General features: G+C 45.4%; 1 protein-coding gene across 1 annotated transcript in view; it reads left to right on the top strand.

The window, feature by feature from the left end:
- The first annotated feature begins 228 nt into the window (after positions 1 to 228).
- The window catches only part of FSHR (follicle stimulating hormone receptor), a 92,535-nt gene continuing 70,607 nt past the window's right edge, over positions 229 to 22,156 (top strand). Inside the window, exon 1 of the mRNA XM_035110488.3 lies at positions 229 to 494. Coding sequence (XP_034966379.3) covers positions 229 to 494 — 266 coding nt within the window. The remainder of the gene's footprint in view (positions 495 to 22,156) is intronic.

Below are 22,156 nucleotides of genomic sequence, written 5' to 3'. Positions count from 1 at the left end.
TAATTTAAAAATCGTCTTAGACATGGAAAAGTACAGTAAATACAACCAGTCAGTCAGTCAATGCACTTATGTGCTTTGCCACCGAACTACAGCCCTTGCCTGATGTCATGTTGCTGTTTACTCAAACAACTGGGGAGGGAGGGAATCGTGCTGCAAATCACTCACATGGAGTGCAGATCTACCTTCTGGCCCACCCCTGACATGCAGAAGACCTTCCTTGGGTGTCACATGACTCACCACTGCCCTTTAAGGCGGTGCCTCGGTGGAAGGAGTGAGACAGGAGGAGCTTCTCTTTCAGTGGCCGGGAGAGAGGGCATTGCAGAGGCAAGCATGGCTCTGTTCCCTTCTGCCTGCTTCTGCCTGCTTCTCCTCTTGGGGGCTTGCTCCGGGAGACAGCATCCCATCTGTAAGTTCTCGGACAAGTTGGTGTTCACCTGCCAGGACACAAATGTGACCCAAGTGCCGCAGGACATCCCCAAGAACGCCACGGAACTGTGAGTAAATTGGTCAACAAAAAGAACTCTATGACAGATTTTTTGCTTTGGTCTCTGGAGATTATCTCCTCCTTTGATGTGTTGGGTTCACTCTTTCCTGCAGATTTTCAGAGGGAGGGATGGCTGGTTCTTCTGGGACCACGGCAACCCTCCCCCAAGGCGTTTTGCAAGCGTTGGAGAGAGATAAGTTGCCTGTGCAAAAAAATGTTTCAATCTGAGTTTCCCACAGCAGTGGGGGTTTCCAAAGTAATTTATGATATTAAGCACTTGGCATTTTCTCCCAAACAAAAAACCTTGCTGCTGAAACTGAACAAAGCAAAAGTCCATCTGCTGAAACTTATCCACGGAAAATCTGGTAACCTTTTCAACAGGAGCGTTGTAGCAACTAGCTCCTATCTTCTCCTCTGAGACGTTTTCTCCTTTGCAAAGAAGTTGGTGGTTTGCATCATGATCGCATAGTACTTTGCGGAGTTTCCTAAAAGTGGAGTGGGGAGGAGGCGCGTGAGGGGGAGTCCTAGATAAGGATGGTTTTCTTTTAAAAAAATTTTAAAAAGTGGGGAAAGCAAATGGTCCTTATGGGATAAAATGGAACAAGAACAGCTAATGAGAATAAATGAAGACAGATCACTGTTGGCTTTCCCAATTACAAGGCGGTTTCTTGAAGTTCCCATTTATTTCTCGGGGACTGACACAGGCAGTGTTCTTTATCAGATGTTTCGCAGCTCTGTAACACAGAGATTACCACCGATATTTAACGGTGTCCTTGCTGGAATAAAATTGTGGGCTTTCTTCTTGATGAAGCCCAAATGGCAGATTCTCACCCTGTGCACGAAAGATACATAGCAAGGATTTGGTCCAGTAAGGGGCCCTACAATTGTCCCTGTATCCGTGAAGGTTTGAGAGGCGTTGACACCAAGGACAGGGAACCTGTGGTCCTTCAAGATATTCCTGGACTACAGCTCCCATCATCCCTGAACTTTGGCCATGCTGGCTGAGGCCAATGTGAGATGGAGTCTGAGATCTGGAAGGTCACAGTTCCCCCATTTGTGCCTTAGTAGACCACATCACTTAAGCATCACTGCAAAGCATTGTTGCACATGTCAGGGTGGTTTTAGGAAGAGGGGTTGTCAGGGTCTTTCTAAGGGAAAGAGCATGTGCAGGTTCTTCCTTAGGCATAAGATCTCAACAAAGTTTGTTTTCAGCAGCAAACCTCAATGCAGTTTAATTTATGGAATTTCTATGTGGCCACACAATGCATTTAAAGCACTCTTATGCCACTTTAACAGTCATGCGAAACAATGAAAAGGTAAACCACCGTGAGGTGCAAATTTATGTATATACAACCTTCACATATACAAGGAGATTCAAAAATGTGTGCAAAATCTCATGCTCGAGGTCATAAAAGTCCAGTATAATGTGCAATAATCAAGTCTGACAATAAAGTGCTATGATGTATCATGCGTTCTTATCTCTTCCCATATGTTCTTATCTCATCGACGGGTGGCCAGCTTCTTGCCCGTTTCACAGGAATGGTTTCCATAGCTGCCAAGTTCTCCCTTTTTTAAAGGGAAATTCCCTTATGCTGAATAGGCTTCCTCGCGAGAAAAGGGAAAACTTGGCAGCTATGATGGTTTCCTCAGGGGGCGGACTCTTTCTTAAATAATAAGAAGTTAATATGATGCACCATAAATGCTTATACATTTCTTTAAAATATCATACAGAAATGTTTAAAATTACTCACCAAAGGTTCATGTGTGAAGGCTTAAAAAGACTGCCAAAGCTCACAATTCTCAAAGATTGGTAAAATGCAACAGTTGGTTACAAGGTTAAATACAAGGTTAAAGGAAAATGCAGGAGATGGAAAACAATATTAAGGAATTTGAGAATAGTTTGAAAGAGCTTAAAATAAAAAAATTCAACAGGGATACTAAAGATTATGATACGGGTAGGGTTTATAATTGGTGGCAGAATTCCAAAAACCCAAAGAAAAAAGTTACATGGGCCACTCCAGTAGAGTCTCACTCTGACTTTGAGATTACAGATGGGGAAAGTTCTGAATCAGCCACGAATTCTGGAGATGAATTTCTCCATGAAAATTCCTCCAGACCCAGATACTGGACTAGGAACAACCGCTCAAAGGGGCATTTTTCCCAGATGCGAGGGAGACGACACAAACAAAGGAATTAATAGTCAATTTATCTACCCGACCTCTGAGCTTTTTGGAAAGGAAAGTGTTAAACCTGGGTTTGGGTTTTGTGCCAAAGCCCCGATATAACTCATTTAATACCCGAGTGGATGTCTTTAGGCTGATTAGACTTATAAAATTAAAAAAAGGTTTTGGCAATACACCTATAGACTCATCTGTACCTAGGTTTAGAAAGAGATCCACATACTGTCCCAATGTTGCAGACCCACTTATTACCACGTTTGAACAGATGGTTCTAAGAGACATCACTAAATTAGAACAGGAGACCCGATCTAATTGGTCCAACTTATCGAGGTTAGAATATAATGTCTCACGGTGGTTTACCTTTTCATTGTTTCGCCAACATCACCGTGTTGTCTGTTGTTGCTGCTACTTTAACAGTCATAGCTTCTCTCTTAAAGGATTCTGGAAAGTGTGGTTTGTTAAGGGTGCTGAGAGTCCTCTGTTCTCCTCCCAGAGTTCCCTGGGGTGGAGGAACAGCTATTAAACTCCTTTGGGAACTGGCCTTTGTGTTGGTTTTGAAAGAAAGAGAGGACATAGCAGACATGGATCAGATGAAATCTGACAAAATTATTTCTCCTGTGTAAGTTACTTCTCCATTGCATGTAAGGGCAGAGGCAATAGTTTGTTTCCCAGAGATCAGATAGAGATAATAACTTTCTCGAAGGTGTTTCATATTATTGGGAAAGTATACCGGGGGGGGAGGTAAAGGGGAAGGGAGCACAGAGAACCTGCACAGGTACCAGAGGCTCCCAGCTGCAGGCAGTCACCTACCCCAAGTTGGAAGGTGATGGGAATGATGATGGACGGGTGTGCTTGTCTCTGCTGTTCTCCTCACTTGTTTAAGGTAAAGGTAAAGGGGACCCCTGACCATTAGCTCCAGTCGTGACTGACTCTGGGGTTGCGGCGCTCATCTCGCGTTATTGGCCGAGGGAGCCGGCGTGCAGCTTCCAGGTCATGTGGCCAGCATGACTAAGCCGCTTCTGGCGAACCAGAGCAGCACACGGAAATGCTGTTTACCTTCCCGCCAGAGCAGTACCTATTTATCTACTTGCACTTTGACGTGCTTTCAATCTCACTTGTTTACTTTCCCCTTTTCGGAATGCCTGAAGAGAACTTGCATTTCTTGGTAGACATGTTTCTGGGCCGCAGGCGGAGCAGGACACATCTTAGCATCTCAATCCCCTCTCCCTCCCAAATGACCTCATGTAGAAAACTAGCATATCAGGGAAAGGCTAGGCAACTTTTCTACGTGGAAGGAATTCCTGCAAGGAGCAGTATTCAGTCAAATCTGCAAAGCAGATTCAGTCAAATCCCATATATAGGTTTAACACTTCACTGAGAGAACTTGGCGCACACACAAAAAAAAAACCACCTCAGGAAGTTACCTCACTGTACATTCCATGGCCCATCACACAGGGGAGAGATTTCTGGATATAATTCATAGCCCCCATAGCATGTTGAGTGGCACCAAAATGCTCTTTTCAATGGACATACTCTGCCTAGAAATGGTACTGGCCGAGTTCACACAACACTAAGTCATGGTTTACTAAATCCCAGTTTACTAAACCATGGCTTTGTGCTATGCGTGAATGCTGCCCAATGGCTCAACTATGGTTTGTTAACTGCCAACATACCATGATCTGAAGCCATGGTTTGTTGTTGGCTTACAAACCTTTCCTTGTTTACCTATAGCTTGGCATTGCATGTGAAGCCAGTGCCTCTTCTTAACCACGTTTCGTTTGACCACAAAATTTCACACCACATTCTCATGTTTTCTATTGCATGAAGGACCCACAAATTCACTCCACATTTTGTCTTAGGCATGATCTGGTTAGAGGCTCGGCCAGGGGTAGCCAACATGGAGCCCTGCAGATATCGTTGGACCATTGGCAGAGGAGCATTGGAGTCCAGCAATTCCATAATGGCTTCCTCCCATCTAGACCTAAGCAGAATCACCACTCGTCTTTGAAGAGATTTCAGTAGTAATTATCTTCTAAAACTCTTTAGATTCTTCACCTAAAGAGGAACCTCCAGAGAGTTGCTTCCAATTGTGTTTTAGGCTAAATTTCAATGGCAACTCCTCTCCCCCCCCCCCTCTTTTGGTAACATTTGTTCTTCTCATCTGTTCCTCTCATCTGTTCCTCTGTGAAACTAATCACTCAACAATCCAAAATTGGAAGAAAGGCAGATGGAAGCAGGAAAGAGATAAAAAAGCAGCCATTAATCAACCCCCTAATAGGCAAAGTGTTCCTGTGCCAAAATATTGAGCAAAAAACTTTTGTTTGGCTTTTGTGATTGTTGGGACAATGCCTTCTTCTGAGAGACTGAGAACTTGCCATTATCAGAAGTGGTTTGCCAGCTGGGGTCAACTCACTTCACAAGCTTCCTAAGGAGGCATGTCACCTGTTGCTCACCTGGAGAGAGGTGAGAGGTGCCAGGGAAGTTCATGCAGCGAAAATGTCCTAGTGGAGCCAGTTTGGTGCCATTAAATTTGCACCACTTTAACCCCCCTGTCCCTTTGCCCCTGCCTCTCTCCTTCCAGTTCGCCTTCCAGCTTCGCCTCACCCGTTGAGACATTTCTGGTTATTATATTATTCTGTCAGTTTCATCCCACCTTTTCTCCAAGGCACTCAGTATGTTGAAAATGGTTCTTCCCAACTTCACATTATTTTCATAACAATCCTGTGAGAAAGGTTAACCTGACAGCTGGTGACTGGTCCAATGTCACTCAGCGAGATTTTAGGCACAATGGGGATTTGAGCCCTGGTCTTCCCAGTCCTAGTTAGACACTTTAACCACTTCACCATGCCGAACGTTGTGAAATGTCATGCCGGTGATTGCTAGGTGGGTGCTTCAGAAATTCTACTTACCCATAAAAAAAAGAAATTAAATACAAAAAAAATTAGGCAGAGCTGCTTGAAAGCACCTGTCCAGCCACAAACCTTACTCAGTGACTGTAGGCCATTCACGCTTATTCTAGCCAACCGTGAAGGGTTGTTGTGAAGTTAGAATGGAAAAGGGGCTGCAAAGATCACAGCTTCTTGAGAGGAGCGATGGGAGAAAAATGCAAAAAAATTTTTAATAACTTAAGAATTGCCAATTGGGTGTCCCATCCATGTACTAACCAGGTCAGACCCTGCTTAGCTTCCAAGAATACATGTGATTTCCTACATGTGCACAAATGATACCCATGCAGGAAATCGAATTAAGCAAAATTTAACCCCTCATCCCCCTTGTCCTCCATGAGATCACCATAAGGCTATGTGTATCTTCCACAATCCATGAAGCAAGTTTTTTTTCCTCCCACCCATCCATCGCCTTTGTGCCTGCACACCCCAGGCCATTCCTTTGCGTTGACGGGCAATGATTGAAGAAAATGTTATGCAAGTTTTACATGGGTAAGTCTGGCTCAATGCATGGTAGCTTTATTGACATTAGAAGCAGAGAGAGAGATTTTTCAGCCAGAGCTCAGCTCCAGCACCTCTCAGGTGGGCACCATTGTCATTCTAATAGAACAAGGGAAAAGTTCATGGTGAGATCCAGCACCTCTTCTTCTAGAAAAACAGCACTGATTAAAAGAGATACCAGTTGAGGTTAAATGAGTTCCTCGCCCTCCTTCATTTGAAATAATCTTATGAATTTCAGAAGCAATCAAGGTTGCAGCATAAAGGTTGCAGCATAAAGGTTGCCGTGCTTCCTATCCAGCAGCTATTGAGTCTAGACAGAAAAGCTGAGACGCCCAAACAAAAAATTTGAATGGATTATCTCTGGTGTTAATTGTTTTGCTTGCCAAGTTTTATCTCGGAGTAACCGTCCTCAAAAATCTGCTGTCTTGTTGATGGTACATCCTTTTCTTTTACAAAACCCCAAACTTTTTTTTCCCCATCAAGAGTAAAGGAGGTGGGTTGCATAAACCATAATAACATCCTTAAAGCAAGTTGTGTACTGAAAGATTGGAATTAATCACCCAGACATTTTTTACAAGCAGTTTTGTTCAAAAAAATTTCTGCCTCCAGTTCTTTCAGACATAAAATACAGGCGTGGGTAAGTTTCATTTAACTGAATTCCGCACAAGTCTGATTCACCAATGCACACCTACTTACCAACCAAGGCCTTACTAAAATATTCCAAATATTTGCTGAAAAGTCTGTAAATCATGCATGCAGAGTTGAACACTTGAAACTGGAAGTTTCTGGGTGGTATGAGTTTTGGATTGCCTTCAGAAGTCTTTGTTTGCAGGCCACAGAACATAATAATAATAATAATAATAATAATAATAATAATAATAATAATAATAATTTATTTATACCCTGCCCTCCCCAGTCAAAACCGGGCTCAGGGCGGCTCACACCAATAAAATTACAATAAAACATAAAAAGCAATTAATTAAAATACAGATTAAAATACAATATAAAATTTAAAATTCAGCCTCACTTTAAGTAGTCCATAAATCCAAGCCATGAGGGAGGAAAACACAGGGGTCAGACTAAGTCCAACCCAAAGGCCAGGCGGAACAGCTCTGTCTTGCAGGCCCTGCGGAAAGATGACAAATCCCGCAGGGCCCTGGTCTCCTGTGAAAGAGCGTTCCACCAAGTTGGGGCCAATACTGAAAAGGCCCTGGCCCTAGTAGAGGCCAATCTAGCCACCTTATGGCTCGGGATCTCCAGAATATTGTTGTACAGATATATTCAACAAATATTTAGTGAATATTTTGGAGAACACAATTTCGCTATCTGTGAATCCTGGCCATGATTGTGGATCCAGATTTAATCAGTGTTTAATATTATTTTAATACTGTTGAAGAAAGCAATGAGACTGAACAAAAGAAGCTGCTCTACCAATTCTGATCATTGTTCCATCTAGCTCAGTACGCATTGTCTCCAATGACTGACAGCATCTCTCTGGGGTTGCAGGCAGGGAATCCCTGGAGATCAGGGGATTAAATCTGAGACATGAAGCATGCCAGGTAGATGCCGCTGGTTCAAAGAGGTTAAAAGAGGAGGCCGACTCCTCTTTTAAAGAATTAAAGAATTCTGGGAGCTGTAGTTTGTTAAGGGGGCTGAGAGTTGCTAAGGCACCCCTATTCCCTCTCACAGAGCTGCAATTTCCAGAGTTCCCTGGGAAGCAGGATTGACTGTTAACTCACTCTGGGAATTGTAGCTCTCTGAGGCTGAAAAATCTCGGCCAAAAGAGTTGACCCTGATCTTATTTCCACCCTATCCTTCAAATTGAATAGCCCTGACTGTGGTTTACAAAGCAGAAAGCACAGCTCTTCACTGCTTTCTCCAATCACCACTAGAGAGGGGAGGAGCTCAATGTCAAGTGGTCCGAGGCAGGCCACTGTCCTGCTTCTCTCCCTCTAATGAAGCCACCCAGAATGGCAATGGATCGATGAGCAGAGAAGTCTAATGGCTCTTAGTCCCAGCCTGGCTGGGAGACATTATGTATCTCCATTGTGGCTGGCAATAGCACATGGTGGGGTGGGGTGGAGGCACTTACCTGTCCTCCTGGCAGGTAATTGGCTGCTTCGTACTGGAAGTGGGAGGGACAAGGCGGCCGGAAGGTCAGCTCAGTGCAAACGCACCAATGGAGACAATCTGATTCTCCTGCTGGTCCACTTACACCATGCTATCCTCCCCTCTTCCTCTCGAGCAACTATCCTGCCAGGGGGTCAGGTAAGCTTCTCCACTCCATCAGGCCATTCACTAAAGGTGTCTCCTTGTTTTCTTTTTAGCTCCGCCCTTTACTGCTATTGGCTACATGGTTTTCATGGATGCGTTTGTTTTTATTGTTTTTTTTAAAAAAAATGCAGACATTTTTGTGTTAACAAAGAAGAAAATAGTTTAAACTGGTGAGTAAATAAAGGAGAGCCGGGGGGGGGGGGGACTTAGAAATCATTGTGAATATTCCAGAGGCTGCTATAGTTAGCACCATTTATGTACAGTTTATGGTTATACATAATTTGCACAATTACAATGTAACTTTCTCGGCTCAATTTTGCCTTAAATTACCTCCAAAACAGCTTGTTGTACATTTTGTTTCATCGCGCCAATAAAAAACAAATAAACTTCTACCACAGGTTTAACAAGTCTTTTAGCTTATCAAAAGTTCCTTCCCATACCTCCCTCCCCCCTTTCAGTATAGCATGTTATTTTATACATCGGGATCTTGTGCCAAATTGCCTGCTCACTTTCTTTTAAAGCTGGGATTTGTGGTTTTCCCCAGTAGTTAGCAACGGGAATCCTTGCCGATTGTCAACTGCGTTATTGAGGGCTGCTGTTTTATAGAGTAATGTAAATTACCCTGGAAATGTTTAATTGAGTGGCAGTGTAGAACTGTGATAAATCAGTCGGTCCCTCTTTTCAAGAGTAGCCAGTTAGGATGATTCTGGAAAGATACAACAAGGGATGGGGGGGCACCCTCTTTCCTTGCTTCTTGTGTGGCCCCTCACCACCCACTCCGATCCTCAGATATTGAGTCAGTGCCACAAAGCCTCTGTGCTTGGTACTTTCATGGCCAACAGCCATTGGACCTCTCATCCATGAGTTCCCTTTTAAAGCTGTTGTCAGGAGCCGGGGCCCAGAGTAGGCCAGCAATAAAAAAATCACTTGTGTCGGTGAAGTTAACTCTTTATTCAAAGAAACCACAAACAGTGCAGGCCTAGTGATCACAGCAACTCTTCCCAGTAGGTCTTGCCCCAATGAAGCAATTGCGAGAACTCAGGGTCCTCACCTTCCCATAGCTTTCTAAGGCTCCTCCCCTGATTCCTTTCCTAGCAGCCTAAGGCTCTGTTGTCTTTTCTCTCTTTCCTCTGCCCTCTTCATTTCTCTGCCTGTTCTGGGAGACCAGGCAGGAGGGGAGCTGGTTGCAGCAGGAGGGGGAGACCCCCTGGCTTCTTCAGCAGCCTGCTTCATCTCTGTCTCCTGCCCCACTTTCTCTCCTGCCTCTGATTCTCAAGAGCTCTCTGCCCCAGCCTCTCCCTGCTCGCTAAACTCGATTACTTTTGCAGCTTCTGACACCTCCTCCCCGCCCCCGCTCTCTCCATAGGTGCCAAGTTCCAGGTTGAAAAATCTGGGATCAGTAGCGCTGTGGCACCAGAAGTCACTTCTACGCTTCTACGCTGCGGACATTTTGGAAATGGGCACAGCGGCATCGGAAGTCGCTTCTATGCATGTCTGGAAGTCCGTAGAAGCGACTTCCGGTGCTGGCGCGGCACCAGAAGAACATGGCTGCCGGCAGGAGCTCCGTAATCTGGGGAAATACGGGGGATTTTGCCATTCGGGACACCCGCGGGAAACGGTAAGAAAATACAGGGGTTTCCCGGGGAAAACGGGGTACTTGGCAGCTATGGCTCTCTCTTCCCCTTCTGACCACTCATCGTCAACCAACTGCCTGGCTCTGAGCCTTCTTCCTTTGGGGGTTCCCCAGCTGGTGCCTCCCACCCCTCCTCTGCATCCAGCTGGTCCATGACAGCCATTGGCCATCACCACACCTTGCAGCAGTGAGTACCATTAGTTGATGGTCTGTTTCCTTTGCCCTGAATTTCTCTGCTGTTGTCCCTCCTCCTCCTCCTCCTGTTGTTGTTTCATTTTTCAAAGCAATTCTCAATAGGGACGCTTGAGGATTTCAATGGGTCCATGTTTTGTTTTGTTTTTAGAGCTGACATCACTTTGGCAAATCCCAAACAGTGATTAGGTCTTGCTTTAAGACAGGTGTGGGCAGCTTTCCAGATGTTGCTGGATTCCAACTCCCATTATCCATGACCGTTCATTGGCCATGCTGTCTGGAGCTAATAGGAATTGAGAGTTCAGCATCTGGAGAGGTGTTGTTTCTGGTGCCCCTCTTTTAGGGTACAATGCATACCGCCAAAATGCAACTTGTAGCTCAGTTGTAGAACATCTGCTTTTGCACGCAGAAGGTCCTTGCCATCTCCGGGTAGGGCTGTGAGAGAGCCTTGTCTGAAATCCTGGAAAGCCACAACAATATGTGGGTATTGTTGTTCCAGAAAGACCAATGGCCTGCCTCAGCAAAAGACAGCTTCCTCTTCACCTGTGATTGTTCCTCTGAATGAGATGGAACAGACTTATGAATGAGCAGATGCAAACCTTCCACAGGCCAGAAATAGCTCGACCCATCCTTCCCTAGTTATAAAGAACAGGTGCCCTGCTGCTCAGTATGGAAGCATTAACTGGGGTAAAGCTGAACAACAACAACAACAACAGCTGGTTTTGCAAAACTTATCAGTAATCTCAAACACAGAGATTCTGGAGTTCATGTCTCCAATGGGTAAGGGAACAAGGACTTGATGTACTTCATGGAAGGTGATTGAAACAAAAGCTCCAGAAATGCAGCAAAAAAAGGGGAACAAACAGTTGTGGAAAACACAAATAGAAAACGCCTCTGCAAGCAGAATTCTCCACTCTCAACATTGTTTTCTTTAAAGCCATTATCACACACTTAAAATTATGGAGTGCAAAATGAGTGAAGAAGCCCTCTTTCGGCACTGCACTTATCTTTACTTTTATTTATTAAATTTGTATACCACCCTTCGTCCGAAGATCACAGGGAGGTTCATAACATAAAAACACAGAATGAAAGCTCAAAATACACGCTCGGTGCCTAAAGATAGGTAATGAGGGCACCTTCAGCAGGTATAGCCAGTTTGTTGTGGGAATCCCAACACTCACCAGCCCCAGTCAGTATGGCTAACAGTCAGGAATGATGGAAGCTGTAGTACAGCAACATCTGGAGGATGCCATGCTGGGGCCCCCTAAACTTGACCATAAAGGAAATGTCAAGACAGTGAGGACTAGCACCTTAGCTCCATCCCAGTCACCGTTCCCATTGCCCTCCAGCTCACAGAGGATCCACACACCTGTCATAACTGCACCTTACATTTAAAACAGCGCTATACCACTTTAACAGCCGTGGCTTCCCCCAAAGCACCATGGGAACTAGTTTGTTAAGGTTTTTGAGAGTTGCTAGGAGACCTCTTCACAGAGCTACAGCTGCAGAGTTTTCTCCAAAGAGGAATTGATTGCTAAAACCACTCCAGCCATTTTAGCTCTGAGGGGAATAGAAATAAATCGGGTCCTCCCTCCCTAACAAGAGGGCACGTGTTGCGGTGTGACCTGGGGACGTTTGGGTGGCCACAACACCCTATTGGAGGTCCCTCGATCCTGGGTGCAATTTGACCAATGGGATGCCAGCTAAATCGATCAAGGGACCTCTATTTAAGCCCACGCACGTGTCCCTGAGCTTCCTCTTTGGGGCTCTGTGCACCAGAACACTCACCCACCTCTCCCTATATTTAGAGCTTGCACGCATGACCTTGCTATGCTGTCATGTGTCGCCTGTCATTGGGACAGGGGCACGGCAGGAATTTCCCCCACTTGGCTGATTGGCTGGTGCCATTTGGGTTCCGCCTGCTGCGTAGCAAATCATCACAACTTGTAAGGTTGCAGATAGGCTTTGGTTCAGGTGATTGGGTGACAGAGCGCTCTGGCCTGCCTGGGAAGGTAGTGCCAGCTCCAAACTACCAGGGAGCCGCTCTGGGATCAGGGGGCTGCACGCGACCACACATAGGTTGCCCCCCATTTGATGTGGGGAGCGGTCATTCCACTAAAGGAATCCACGGAGGCACTGGTTGGTCTTCCCTGTGAGGGGTTGTGCCCTGAGCACAACCAGGGAACATCTGGGTGGAGGACTAGCAGGGCTCCTGCTTTCCACTGTCCCAGGTGTTCACCCCAGGCTGACCTATGATTGGAGCCCTGGGTCAGCGCTACCTGCAAGGATGCAGGGAGAGCTAGTCCAACCAGAGCCTATGCAACCACTCACTAGATTGTAATCAATAAAGTTGTGGCCTAAATTCTGCCAAAAACCAAACCAAAAATTTGAGTCTTGTCTGAATTTATTTAAGGGGGGTGGTTAAAAGGTCTACACACGCAAAACAACGATGTAGCATAAGAAGAGCTTGCGGGATTAGGCCCAAGGCCCATCTGGCCCAGCATCCTGTTCTCACCGCAACCAACCAGACACCTGTAGGAAACCCACAAACAGTATTTGAGTGCAAGAGCCCTCTTCCCTCCTGTGGCTCTCAGCAAATGGTATTCAGAAGCATTGCTGGCTCCAACCACAGAGGCAGAATCTTATTCTCCCTGAATTTGGTCCAATCTTCTTTTAAAGCCAGTGTGGTGTAGTGGTTAAGAGCGGTAGACTCGTAATCTGGGGGACCAGGTTCACGTCTCCGCTCCTCCACATGCAGCTGCTGGGTGACCTTGGGCTAGTCACACTTCTCTGAAGTCTCTCAGCCTCACCCACCTCACAGAGTGTTTGTTGCGGGAGAGGAAGGGAAAGGAGAATGTTAGCCGCTTTGAGACTCCTTAGGGTAGTGATATCAAATCCAAACTCTTCTTCTTCTTTAAAGCCATCCAAATTGGTTAGCAGCCATCACTATCTCCTGTGGGTGTGAGTTCCACAGTTTAATTTCATGCACTGCAAACATTCAGTGTCAACATAATTTAAAAAGCACTCATATTGGTGCTACTTTTTGGTCACGCGAGAGTGTGACACAAAATGCCATTTTTTCCTCAGTGAATAAGGTTTTAATCAGACATTTTTATTTTTATTTTTATTTATTGAATTTACATACTGCCCTATACCCGCGGGTCTCAAGGTGGTTCACAGAATAAAATCATTATAGACAAACAGGAGTCACCCAGGGAGGCTGATTGTGCTTGCAGGCTTCCCATAGACATCTGTTTAGCCACGACAAGAACACAATGTTGGACTGGATTGTCCTTTGGTCTGATCCAGGATGTCTCTTCTTGGCTTCTTACGCCACCACTGCTGTTATCCAAAACTGATTTCCTCTCCCCTGCAAAGAAAGAAAAAGAAAAATATCTCGTTTCTAATTTTACCTGAAACACCTGAAACTTCACGTTTTTCTACTTCCTGTCTCTGTGTTTACTTTTCTCCCATTAGATTGTGCCAAATTGTTAAAGGAAAAGCATTTCACAGTTGTGTTAGACGAGTCAGTAAATTTAAAGACAGCTGAGATAGTGCCGTTTTTCTTCCTTTTTTTTTTTTTTTGCATTTCCGCATTTCAATTACAGATAAATGTTAGATCAGTTATAGTCCCCCCGGGGGGGCTACTCGTAGCACACTAATTTGAAACTCGTAACGGTGAACTGTGGAGATGCGTCTGCATTGGTTCTGCAACTCATTCTCTCGCTCCCTTGCTGGCAAACTCTGCTTGTGCGTTTGCATGTGCTGATATATTTCTTCTAGAGTGCAGTCCTGCGAGGAAAGGGGGAGCTGGAATTACACGATCTTTTTTTGCGGTGGGGGGTTGCATTTGAAGGGCATGTAAGTTCTGTTGCACAAACAGAAATCCTTGCGCACACAAATAAGTGCTGAGCGTATAGAATCATAGAATTGTACAATTGTAGAGTTGGAAGGGAAATGGAGGAGGAGGAGGAGGAGGAGGATTTTGGATTTGATATCCCACTTTATCACTACCCTAAGGAGTCTCAAAGCGGCTAACAATCTCCTTTTCCCTTCCTCCCCCACAACAAACACTCTGTAAGGTGACAGGTAGGTAGCCGTGTTGGTCTGATGTAGTCGAAACAAAATAATAATAATAATTCCTTCCAGCAGCACCTTCCAGCAGCTGAACTGCAACTTATTACCAAGCTTAAAACCACAGAGAGACCTGGATTGAATAAAGACACTGGATTCTTATCTCATTATACATGATAAAGCTGGAAGGAATTCTCACCCCTTGCTTTTTCCTGTAGACCATTTGCAGTTGTTGTTGTTGTTGTTGTTTAGTTGTTTAGTCGTGTCCGACTCTTCGTGACCCCATGGACCAGAGCACGCCAGGCACTCCTGTCTTGCACTGCCTCCCGCAGTTTGGTCAAACTCATGTTTGTAGCTTCCAGAACACTGTCCAATCATCTTGTCCTCTGTTGTCCCCTTCTCCTAGTGCCCTCAATCTTTCCCAACATCAGGGCCTTTTCCAAGGATTCTTCTCTTCTCATGAGGTGGCCAAAGTATTGGAGCCTCAGCTTCACGATCTGTCCTTCCAGTGAGCACTCAGGGCTGATTTCCTTCAGAATGGATAGGTTTTTGCAGTCCATGGGACTCTCAAGAGTCTCCTCCAGCACCATAATTCAAAAGCATCAATTCTTCAGGCGATCAGCCTTCTTTATGGTCCAGCTCTCACTTCTCACTTTGCAGTTGTTAATGGTCATCAACAGTTACCAGTCTGTCAATCACCCACTCCCTCCACTCTTTTGAGTAATACCTCCTTCCCCCACCATCAGACTATATATAAGCATCTGGGGACTTCTGCTTCAGTGTATCTTCTGAAGAAGTGTGCATGCACACAAAAGCTCATACCTATGACAAACTTAGTTGGTCTCCAAGGTGCTGCTGGAAGGAATTTTTTTTATTTTGTTTTCTGTGAGGTGAGTGAGGCTGAGAGACTTCAGAGAAGTGTGACTAGCCCAAGGTCACCCAGCAGCTGCATGTGGAGGAGCGGAGACGCGAACCCTCTTGACCAGATTACGAGTCCACCGTCCCTGGGGGGGGGGGGGGGGCTCGAACCACCAACCTTCTGGTTAGCAGCCTGATGCACTGACCCAATGCATCACAGTGCTCTGATTCTTCTTCCCTGTGGGCTTATTGTAATGCAAAACAGCAAGCAAGGAACCTCAGGTTGGCAGATCAGCAGAGAGAATGTCCTGCCTAACCTCTTCCTTTCTTCCCTTTTGTCTGCTCAGAAATCTGTCTCTCATCCACACACCACTGTTTTCCCATATTTTCCCGGCCCCCTCCAGCAGAAAAATAGCATACCCGCTTGACAGCCCCCCACCCCCACCCCACTCAAATGCCAAGCTCCCCCTTATGCAATGTTGAGCTTTAAAGATCACCAGCAGAAACATAACAATTGCAAAACCACAGATAATGATGTATAGTTTGCCCCCTGTTAATTATAGGAGGTTGTCAAATTTGGAATTAGATCTATTTTCTTTCTTTGTAAAAGGTCATGAATTCTTGGTGCTGGGGGAGGGCAGGGGGTGGGGAGATGAGACATTCAATTGAAAGCCGGCCTTAAATAATAAGTATTTAACAAGAAAGAAAGAAAGAAAGAAAGAAAGAAAGAAAGAAAGAAAGAAAGAAAGAAAGAAAGAAAGAAAGAAAGAAAGGGAGAGGCAGAACCTATTACTAATGACTCTTAATCTCAGGGTCATGGGATTGAGTCCCATGTTGGGCAAAAAGATTCCTGCATTGCAGGGGGTTGGACTTGATGACCCACGTGGTCCCTTCCAACTCTACAATTCTGTGATTTTGTAATGGACTATTATCATGTCAATAACTGGTGGCAGACAAACCTGTAGTAAAGGGGGTGGGACCAGTCTGGAGTGGCAAAAGAGGAAACCAATAAAGGGCTTCGGGGGCATAGGAAGTCAGATGAAAAATGTCTAAAGTTCAACTCCAGGCACCTCTGGTTAAAATACTCGGGTAGTATTTTAAGTGGGAGATGGGGAGAAAAATCTCTCTCCGCATGAGAACACTGGAGACAATATTTGACATGTCGGACCCATAGCCTGACTCAGTATATAGCAGCTTCCTTATGAAATTAGGGCACCTCCAGGAGAGATTCAAGTGCATACTGGGGAACATAGGTGGTGCAATTTAAAGTGGAAATAATAATAATAATAATAATAATAATAATAATAATAATAATAATTGTTTTATTAAAGTACGTTGTCAGCCTTGTGCCGTGAATCTGATTTAGAAAAAGAAACAGATGTTTTGCAGTTAGGAAAGTGATGAGGAAAGTGAGTGCAGTGACCTGGAAAGGCATCAAAAAGGGTCGAATGAGCAAGTGATTAATAGGAAGACACCCTGTGACACCAGATGGTGCTGTGGAGTCCCATCTTTTGCCAACAGGATTTCCCTGTATGAAGTTTGCAGTGTGTTTAACTGAATTGCTTCAGCCCCTGTCAGCAAATCAGGACGAATGCTCAACAAAGATCAGACACGATCTAAACTCTGCATGAGCTTTGCGCAAGAAAACCAGGATGGATGCTCGGTGAACAGGTCATCTTGCCAGCCTTTGGAGAGGCACATGAAGAATGTGCTTCTCCAAGAATGAAGGCTGAAGGGGGGGGGGGGCTCTGAGATGGGAGTGTGAAATGCTTCCAAGGAAACTCTCTTGCAGGTGCTGGAAGAATCCCTTTTTTTATAACCACCGGCTGCTGCATTCTTTCGCCCTGGAGGACATCAGGCAGCTGGATCTCTCACCAAAGCCCAAGGCTGTTATTCGGCAGGCTGTAGATGGAGGAGGGGAGAGAACACTCAAAACCTTGAACAAAAAGAGTGCAAGCACGCTTCTGAAATCCATCTTATCCTAATGAGGTTTTGGAAATCCAGATTACTTGGCCTTATTTCCAATGGGGAAATGATGCCTTAGCAATTTTCCATTTGCTTGTTTGTTTATGCAGTGGGGAGAGAGAAATCTGAACTTTAAGCAAAATGCTGTGCATATTCAGTGTGCCACATATTTGAGAATTCCTTCGTCTAATTCACAGATTTCCCCTCTTTTACATATATGTGGGTGGGTGCATGCACATCAATAAGACACTGTACTCAGAGTAAAAGGTAAAAGGACCCCTGACCGTTAGGTCCAGTCGCAGACGACTCTGGGGTTGCGGTGCTCATCTCGCTCTATTGGCTGAGGGAGCCGGCATACAGCTTCCGGGTCATGTGGCCAGCATGACAAAGCAGCTTCTGGCAAACCAGAGCAGCGCACGGAAACACTGTTTTTCTTCCCGCCGGAGCGGTACCTATTTATCTACTTGGACTTTGACGTGCTTTCAAACTGCTAGGTTGGCAGGAGCTGGGACCGAGCAACGGGAGCTCACTCCATCGCTGGGATTCGAACCACTGACCTTCTGATCAGCAAGCCCTAGGCTCAGCGCCAACCGCGTCCCTGTACTCAGAGTAGAGCTACTGAAATTAATGATCATGGCTAAATTAGGTCCATCAATTTCAGTGGTGCTAATCTCTGTAATACTCAGTTGAATACCACCCTATGAGATCTTCCAAAAATCTGCCCTTTTTCTTTATGAGTCTTAAAATAAATTTTAAAAAGCAAGTTCAGAAAAGCTTCCAAAAAGAGCAACCAAAATGATCCAGGGGATGGAGCAACTCCGCTATGAGGAAAGTTGCAGTTTTAGTTTAGGCAAAGTTTCCCAAACTTGGCCCTCCAGCTGTTTTTAGACTATAATTCCCATCATCCCTGACCACTGGTCCTGCTAGCTGGGGGTGGTGGGAGTTGTAGTCCAAAAACAGCTGAAGACCCAAGTTTGGGAAACACTGGTTTAGAGAAAAGGCAAGGGAGAGGTAACATGACAGAGGTTTGTAAAATCATACATGGCATAGAGAAAGCGGATAGAGTTTTCCTCCCTCTCTCAGTGCTAGATGTTGTGGACGTCAAGGGAAGCCGAATATTCAGGACAGATAAAATGAAGGACTTCTTCACCATCACAGAGAGAAATGCTGGCACTCACTCACCTAGAAGGCAGTGGTGTCTACCAATCTGAATAGTTTCAAAAGAGGATTTGGACAAGTTCATGGAGGATAAGGCTATACTGCTGGAGACAGCAATGTTTCTGAATAACAGTTGCTGGAACCCACAAGAGGGGAGGCTGCTCTTGTGCTCGGGTCCAGCTCTCTCGTTTCCCACAGACATCTGGTTGGCCACTGTGAGAACAGGATGCTAGACTAGATGGGCTACTGGCTTGATCCAGCAATGCTCTTACGTTCTTAGGTATGGCAGTGTGGGATGGACTTTATCGAATACTTTAGTCTTCTTTGGTGATCACTTGTAGCTGAGTAAGATTGTCTTCCATAAACATGGTTTTAACAGTGAGTCTGTAAGTGACTGTGGAGGTCAATTCTGGATCCACACGTCCTTCCACATAGGTTTCCGGGAGGGAGATGATCACGGTGTGGATTTGCCAAGCGTGCCTTCCTCTTAGCATGTTTCTCCCTTACGTCCTGAGATCAAGTTTCTTCAAAGCCCATGACAACTTTGGTAAAGGCTGTTCTCCAACTGGAGCGCTTGCAGGCTAGTGTTTCCCAGTTGTCATGTTTATACTACATTCTTTTAGATTTGCCTTGAGACAATCTTTAAACCTCTTTTGTTGACCACCAGCATTACGCTTCCCATTTTTAAGTTCAGAATAGAGTAGTTGCTTTGGAAGATGATCATCAGGCATCCGCACAACATGACCAGTCCTACGAAGTTGATGTTGAAGAATCATTGCTTCAACACTGGTGAGCTTTGCTTCTTCCAGTACACTGGCATTATTTTGCCTGTCTTCCCAAGTGATGTGTAAAGATTTTTGGAGACACCATTGATGGAATCTTTCTAGAAGTTGGAGATGGAGTTTATAAGTGGTCCATGTTTCACAAGCATACAGTAAGGTTGGTAATACAATATATTTGCTTTCCCTGTGAATGTCCCAGTCATAGCTGCCAAGTTCTCCCCTTTTTTAAGGGAAATTCCCTTATGCTGAATAGGCTTTCTCGCGAGAAAAGGGAAAACTTGGCAGCTATGGTCCCAGTGTGTGGTGGACTTTATCAAGTACTTTACTAAGGAGGCAAGTAAAGCAATGGGAGGGAAAGTCACTCAAAGTCTTCTATACAGGGAGGGGGAAAATGTCTACATGTTAGGGATAAATGGGGTCTTATCGGCAATTAATCTCACAGAACAGTTAGCTGCAGCTGGACTGCTGTTTGCAAATTGTGTATGGTCATCTGTTCTGCAAATTTAGACCAATTTTACTCTAACTTGCGTGGCTTGCACTGAAGAATTTTGGTGACTGTAGTTTGGCAAGGGTGCTGAGAATTCTGCTTCCTAGCCTGATCCCAAACTACAGTTCCCAGAGTTCCCAGGGATGATGGGAAGGATTGCTAATAGTGATTTGTGTCTGCAGCCTTGCGAAGCCTTAAGTAACAGTGGAGTGTGATAAACAAGGTTTTGGGAAACTTAATGCCCTTTCAGAAAACACACTTTTAGAAACCCGCACTTGTTCTCTTCCCTCCAGAAGGTATCGTTTTGCTCTTGAAATAGCTGGAGATGAAATGACCTTCCCCAGTTACTGTATATTTATTGTGCCTAGCGTTTGGCGGAGGTAATTCCAGCAACAAAACACATGCTGCTGTCAAGCTATATAAACGGAAACCAAGCTAAAAGCACTGAATTGCTGCACACAGCCTATAGTCCTGCAGTTCAAAGACTGCAAATTAAATGCATTCAAGGTCCGCCGCAATCTCTAGATACAAAAGCAGGCGGTTCATTCACTCAAGTGAGCAAGCAATTCCAGCATTTGAGGGGGAATCCAAGGGAACATTTAAACGTCTGAGTTGCTCCCTGTGTCGTGGTCACAGCAGGAGCGGACAGCATGGGGGTGGGCAACCACACTGACCTGACCACTGGTTGGTTGGTCACACCATCGATTCATAGAGTTGGGAGGGACCACTAGGATCCTGTGGTCCAACCCCCTGCAATAGAGGAACCATTTGCCCAATGTGGGGCACAAACCCACAACCCTGAGATCAAGAGACTGAGCTATTCCCTCCTGCTACGTACCAGGAGGGGAAGGTGATGGTGAGGTTGGCATGGTTGAGACACACAGGCAAGAGCCCTGGATTGGCTCCACTGGTTCATTTGCACCCAGCAGACCTAGTCCCTCCACATCTACCTCCCAGGAATCAACAACAATGCAACTGGCCAGAGGCCAAGTGCGTGGCAGAGTCCCACCATGTTGTCCACTACTGATTCACAGTGAACTAACTGTGCTCTATGACCACATGAAGCTGTCTCGTACTGAGTCAGACTACTGAGAGCCATATGGCATGATGGTTAGAGTGTCAAACTAGGGCTTGGGAGACCAGGGTTCAAATCCCCACTCAAGCATGAAGCTGTAGCCTGAATGTTTATAGAATCATAGAATCGTAGAGTTGGAAGAGACCACAAGGGCCATCTAGTCCAACCCCCTGCCAAGCAGGAAACACCATCAAAGCATTCTAGACATATGCCTGTCAAGCCTCTGTTTAAAGACCTCCAAATTCCACTGCCGAACAGCTCTTACTGTCAGGAAGTTCTTCCTAATATTTACGTGGAATCTTCTTTCTTGAAGTTTGAATCCATTGCTCCGTGTCCGCTTCTCTGGAGCAGCAGAAAACAACCTTTCTCCCTCCTCTATGTGACATCCTTTTATATATTGGAACATGGCTATCATATCACCCCTTAACCTTCTCTTCTCCAGGCTAAACATACCCAGCTCCCTAAGCCGTTCCCCATAAGGCATCGTTTCCAGGCCTTTGACCATTTTGGTTGTCCTCTTCTGGACACGTTCCAATCATTGCCAGCAAAGGAACCTCCCCCCCCTCACTTCTGCCTTTGCTCCTGATGCTTTCCCCTTCTCCGGACCTCAGGGGAGGGAGCAGGAGCAGACCCTTCCCCTGAACTACTGAGTAGCCTCCTCGCTTCCCCACCTTCTGATACCTCCCCAGCTGCAGTACCCTTGGGTGCCACTTTTTCCTCGCTCCTGCCAGTAGCATCCCTGAGCCCCTCCGCCTCACTGAGAGCCCTTGCACCACCTTCCTGTTTGCCCTCCTCCCAGCCCTCCTCCTTTCTCGACTGGTCCCCTTAGTTCCTGTCCCTGGGTGAAGTCGCTCCCCTCCCAGGGTCCCCTGACACTATCTCTCATCCAACCACAGGCCTTGCAATACAACTTACTCGCCCCACTTTTTCACCCACTTTTTTTTTTAATAAAAAAATTCCTTCAGTAGCACCTTAAAGACCAACTAAGTTTATATTTTGGTATGAGCTTTCGTGTGCATGCACACTTCTTCAGATACACTAGAAACAGAAGTGTCAGACCCTATATATATACAGAGGGTGGTGGGGGTGGGTGGGAATGGGAGATGGGCTGATGGGAGTGGTAAACCTGTAGATGGGTGTTAATGGCTGCTGATGGCTGCAATTAGTCCTGGGCTGAGGTGCTAAAGAAAGCTTGATCATGCATAATGAGATAAGAATCCGATATCTCTATTCATCCCAGGTGCTTCCATGGTTTTAAGCTTGGTAATGATTTCCAATTCAGCAACTTCCCTTTCCAGTCTGTTCCTGAAATTTCTCTGTAATAAAACAGCTGCTTTGAGATCTTGTATAGAATGTCCTGGGAGATTGAAGTGTTCTCCTACTGGTTTTTCAGTCTTATGGTTCCTGATGTCAGATTTATGTCCATTTATCCTTTGGCGTAGGGTTTGGCCTGTTTGTCCAATATAGAGAGCTGAAGGGCACCGTTGGCATTTGATGGCATACACAATGTTAGAAGATGAGCAATTAAATAGTCCTGAGATGGTATGT

This window comes from Zootoca vivipara, chromosome 3, assembly GCF_965207765.1.
Source record: "Zootoca vivipara chromosome 3, rZooViv2.hap1.1, whole genome shotgun sequence".
NCBI classification, from domain to species: Eukaryota; Metazoa; Chordata; class Lepidosauria; order Squamata; family Lacertidae; genus Zootoca; species Zootoca vivipara.
Note: the sequence above shows the minus strand (reverse complement) of the source record. Positions and strands in the feature narration are given on the sequence as shown.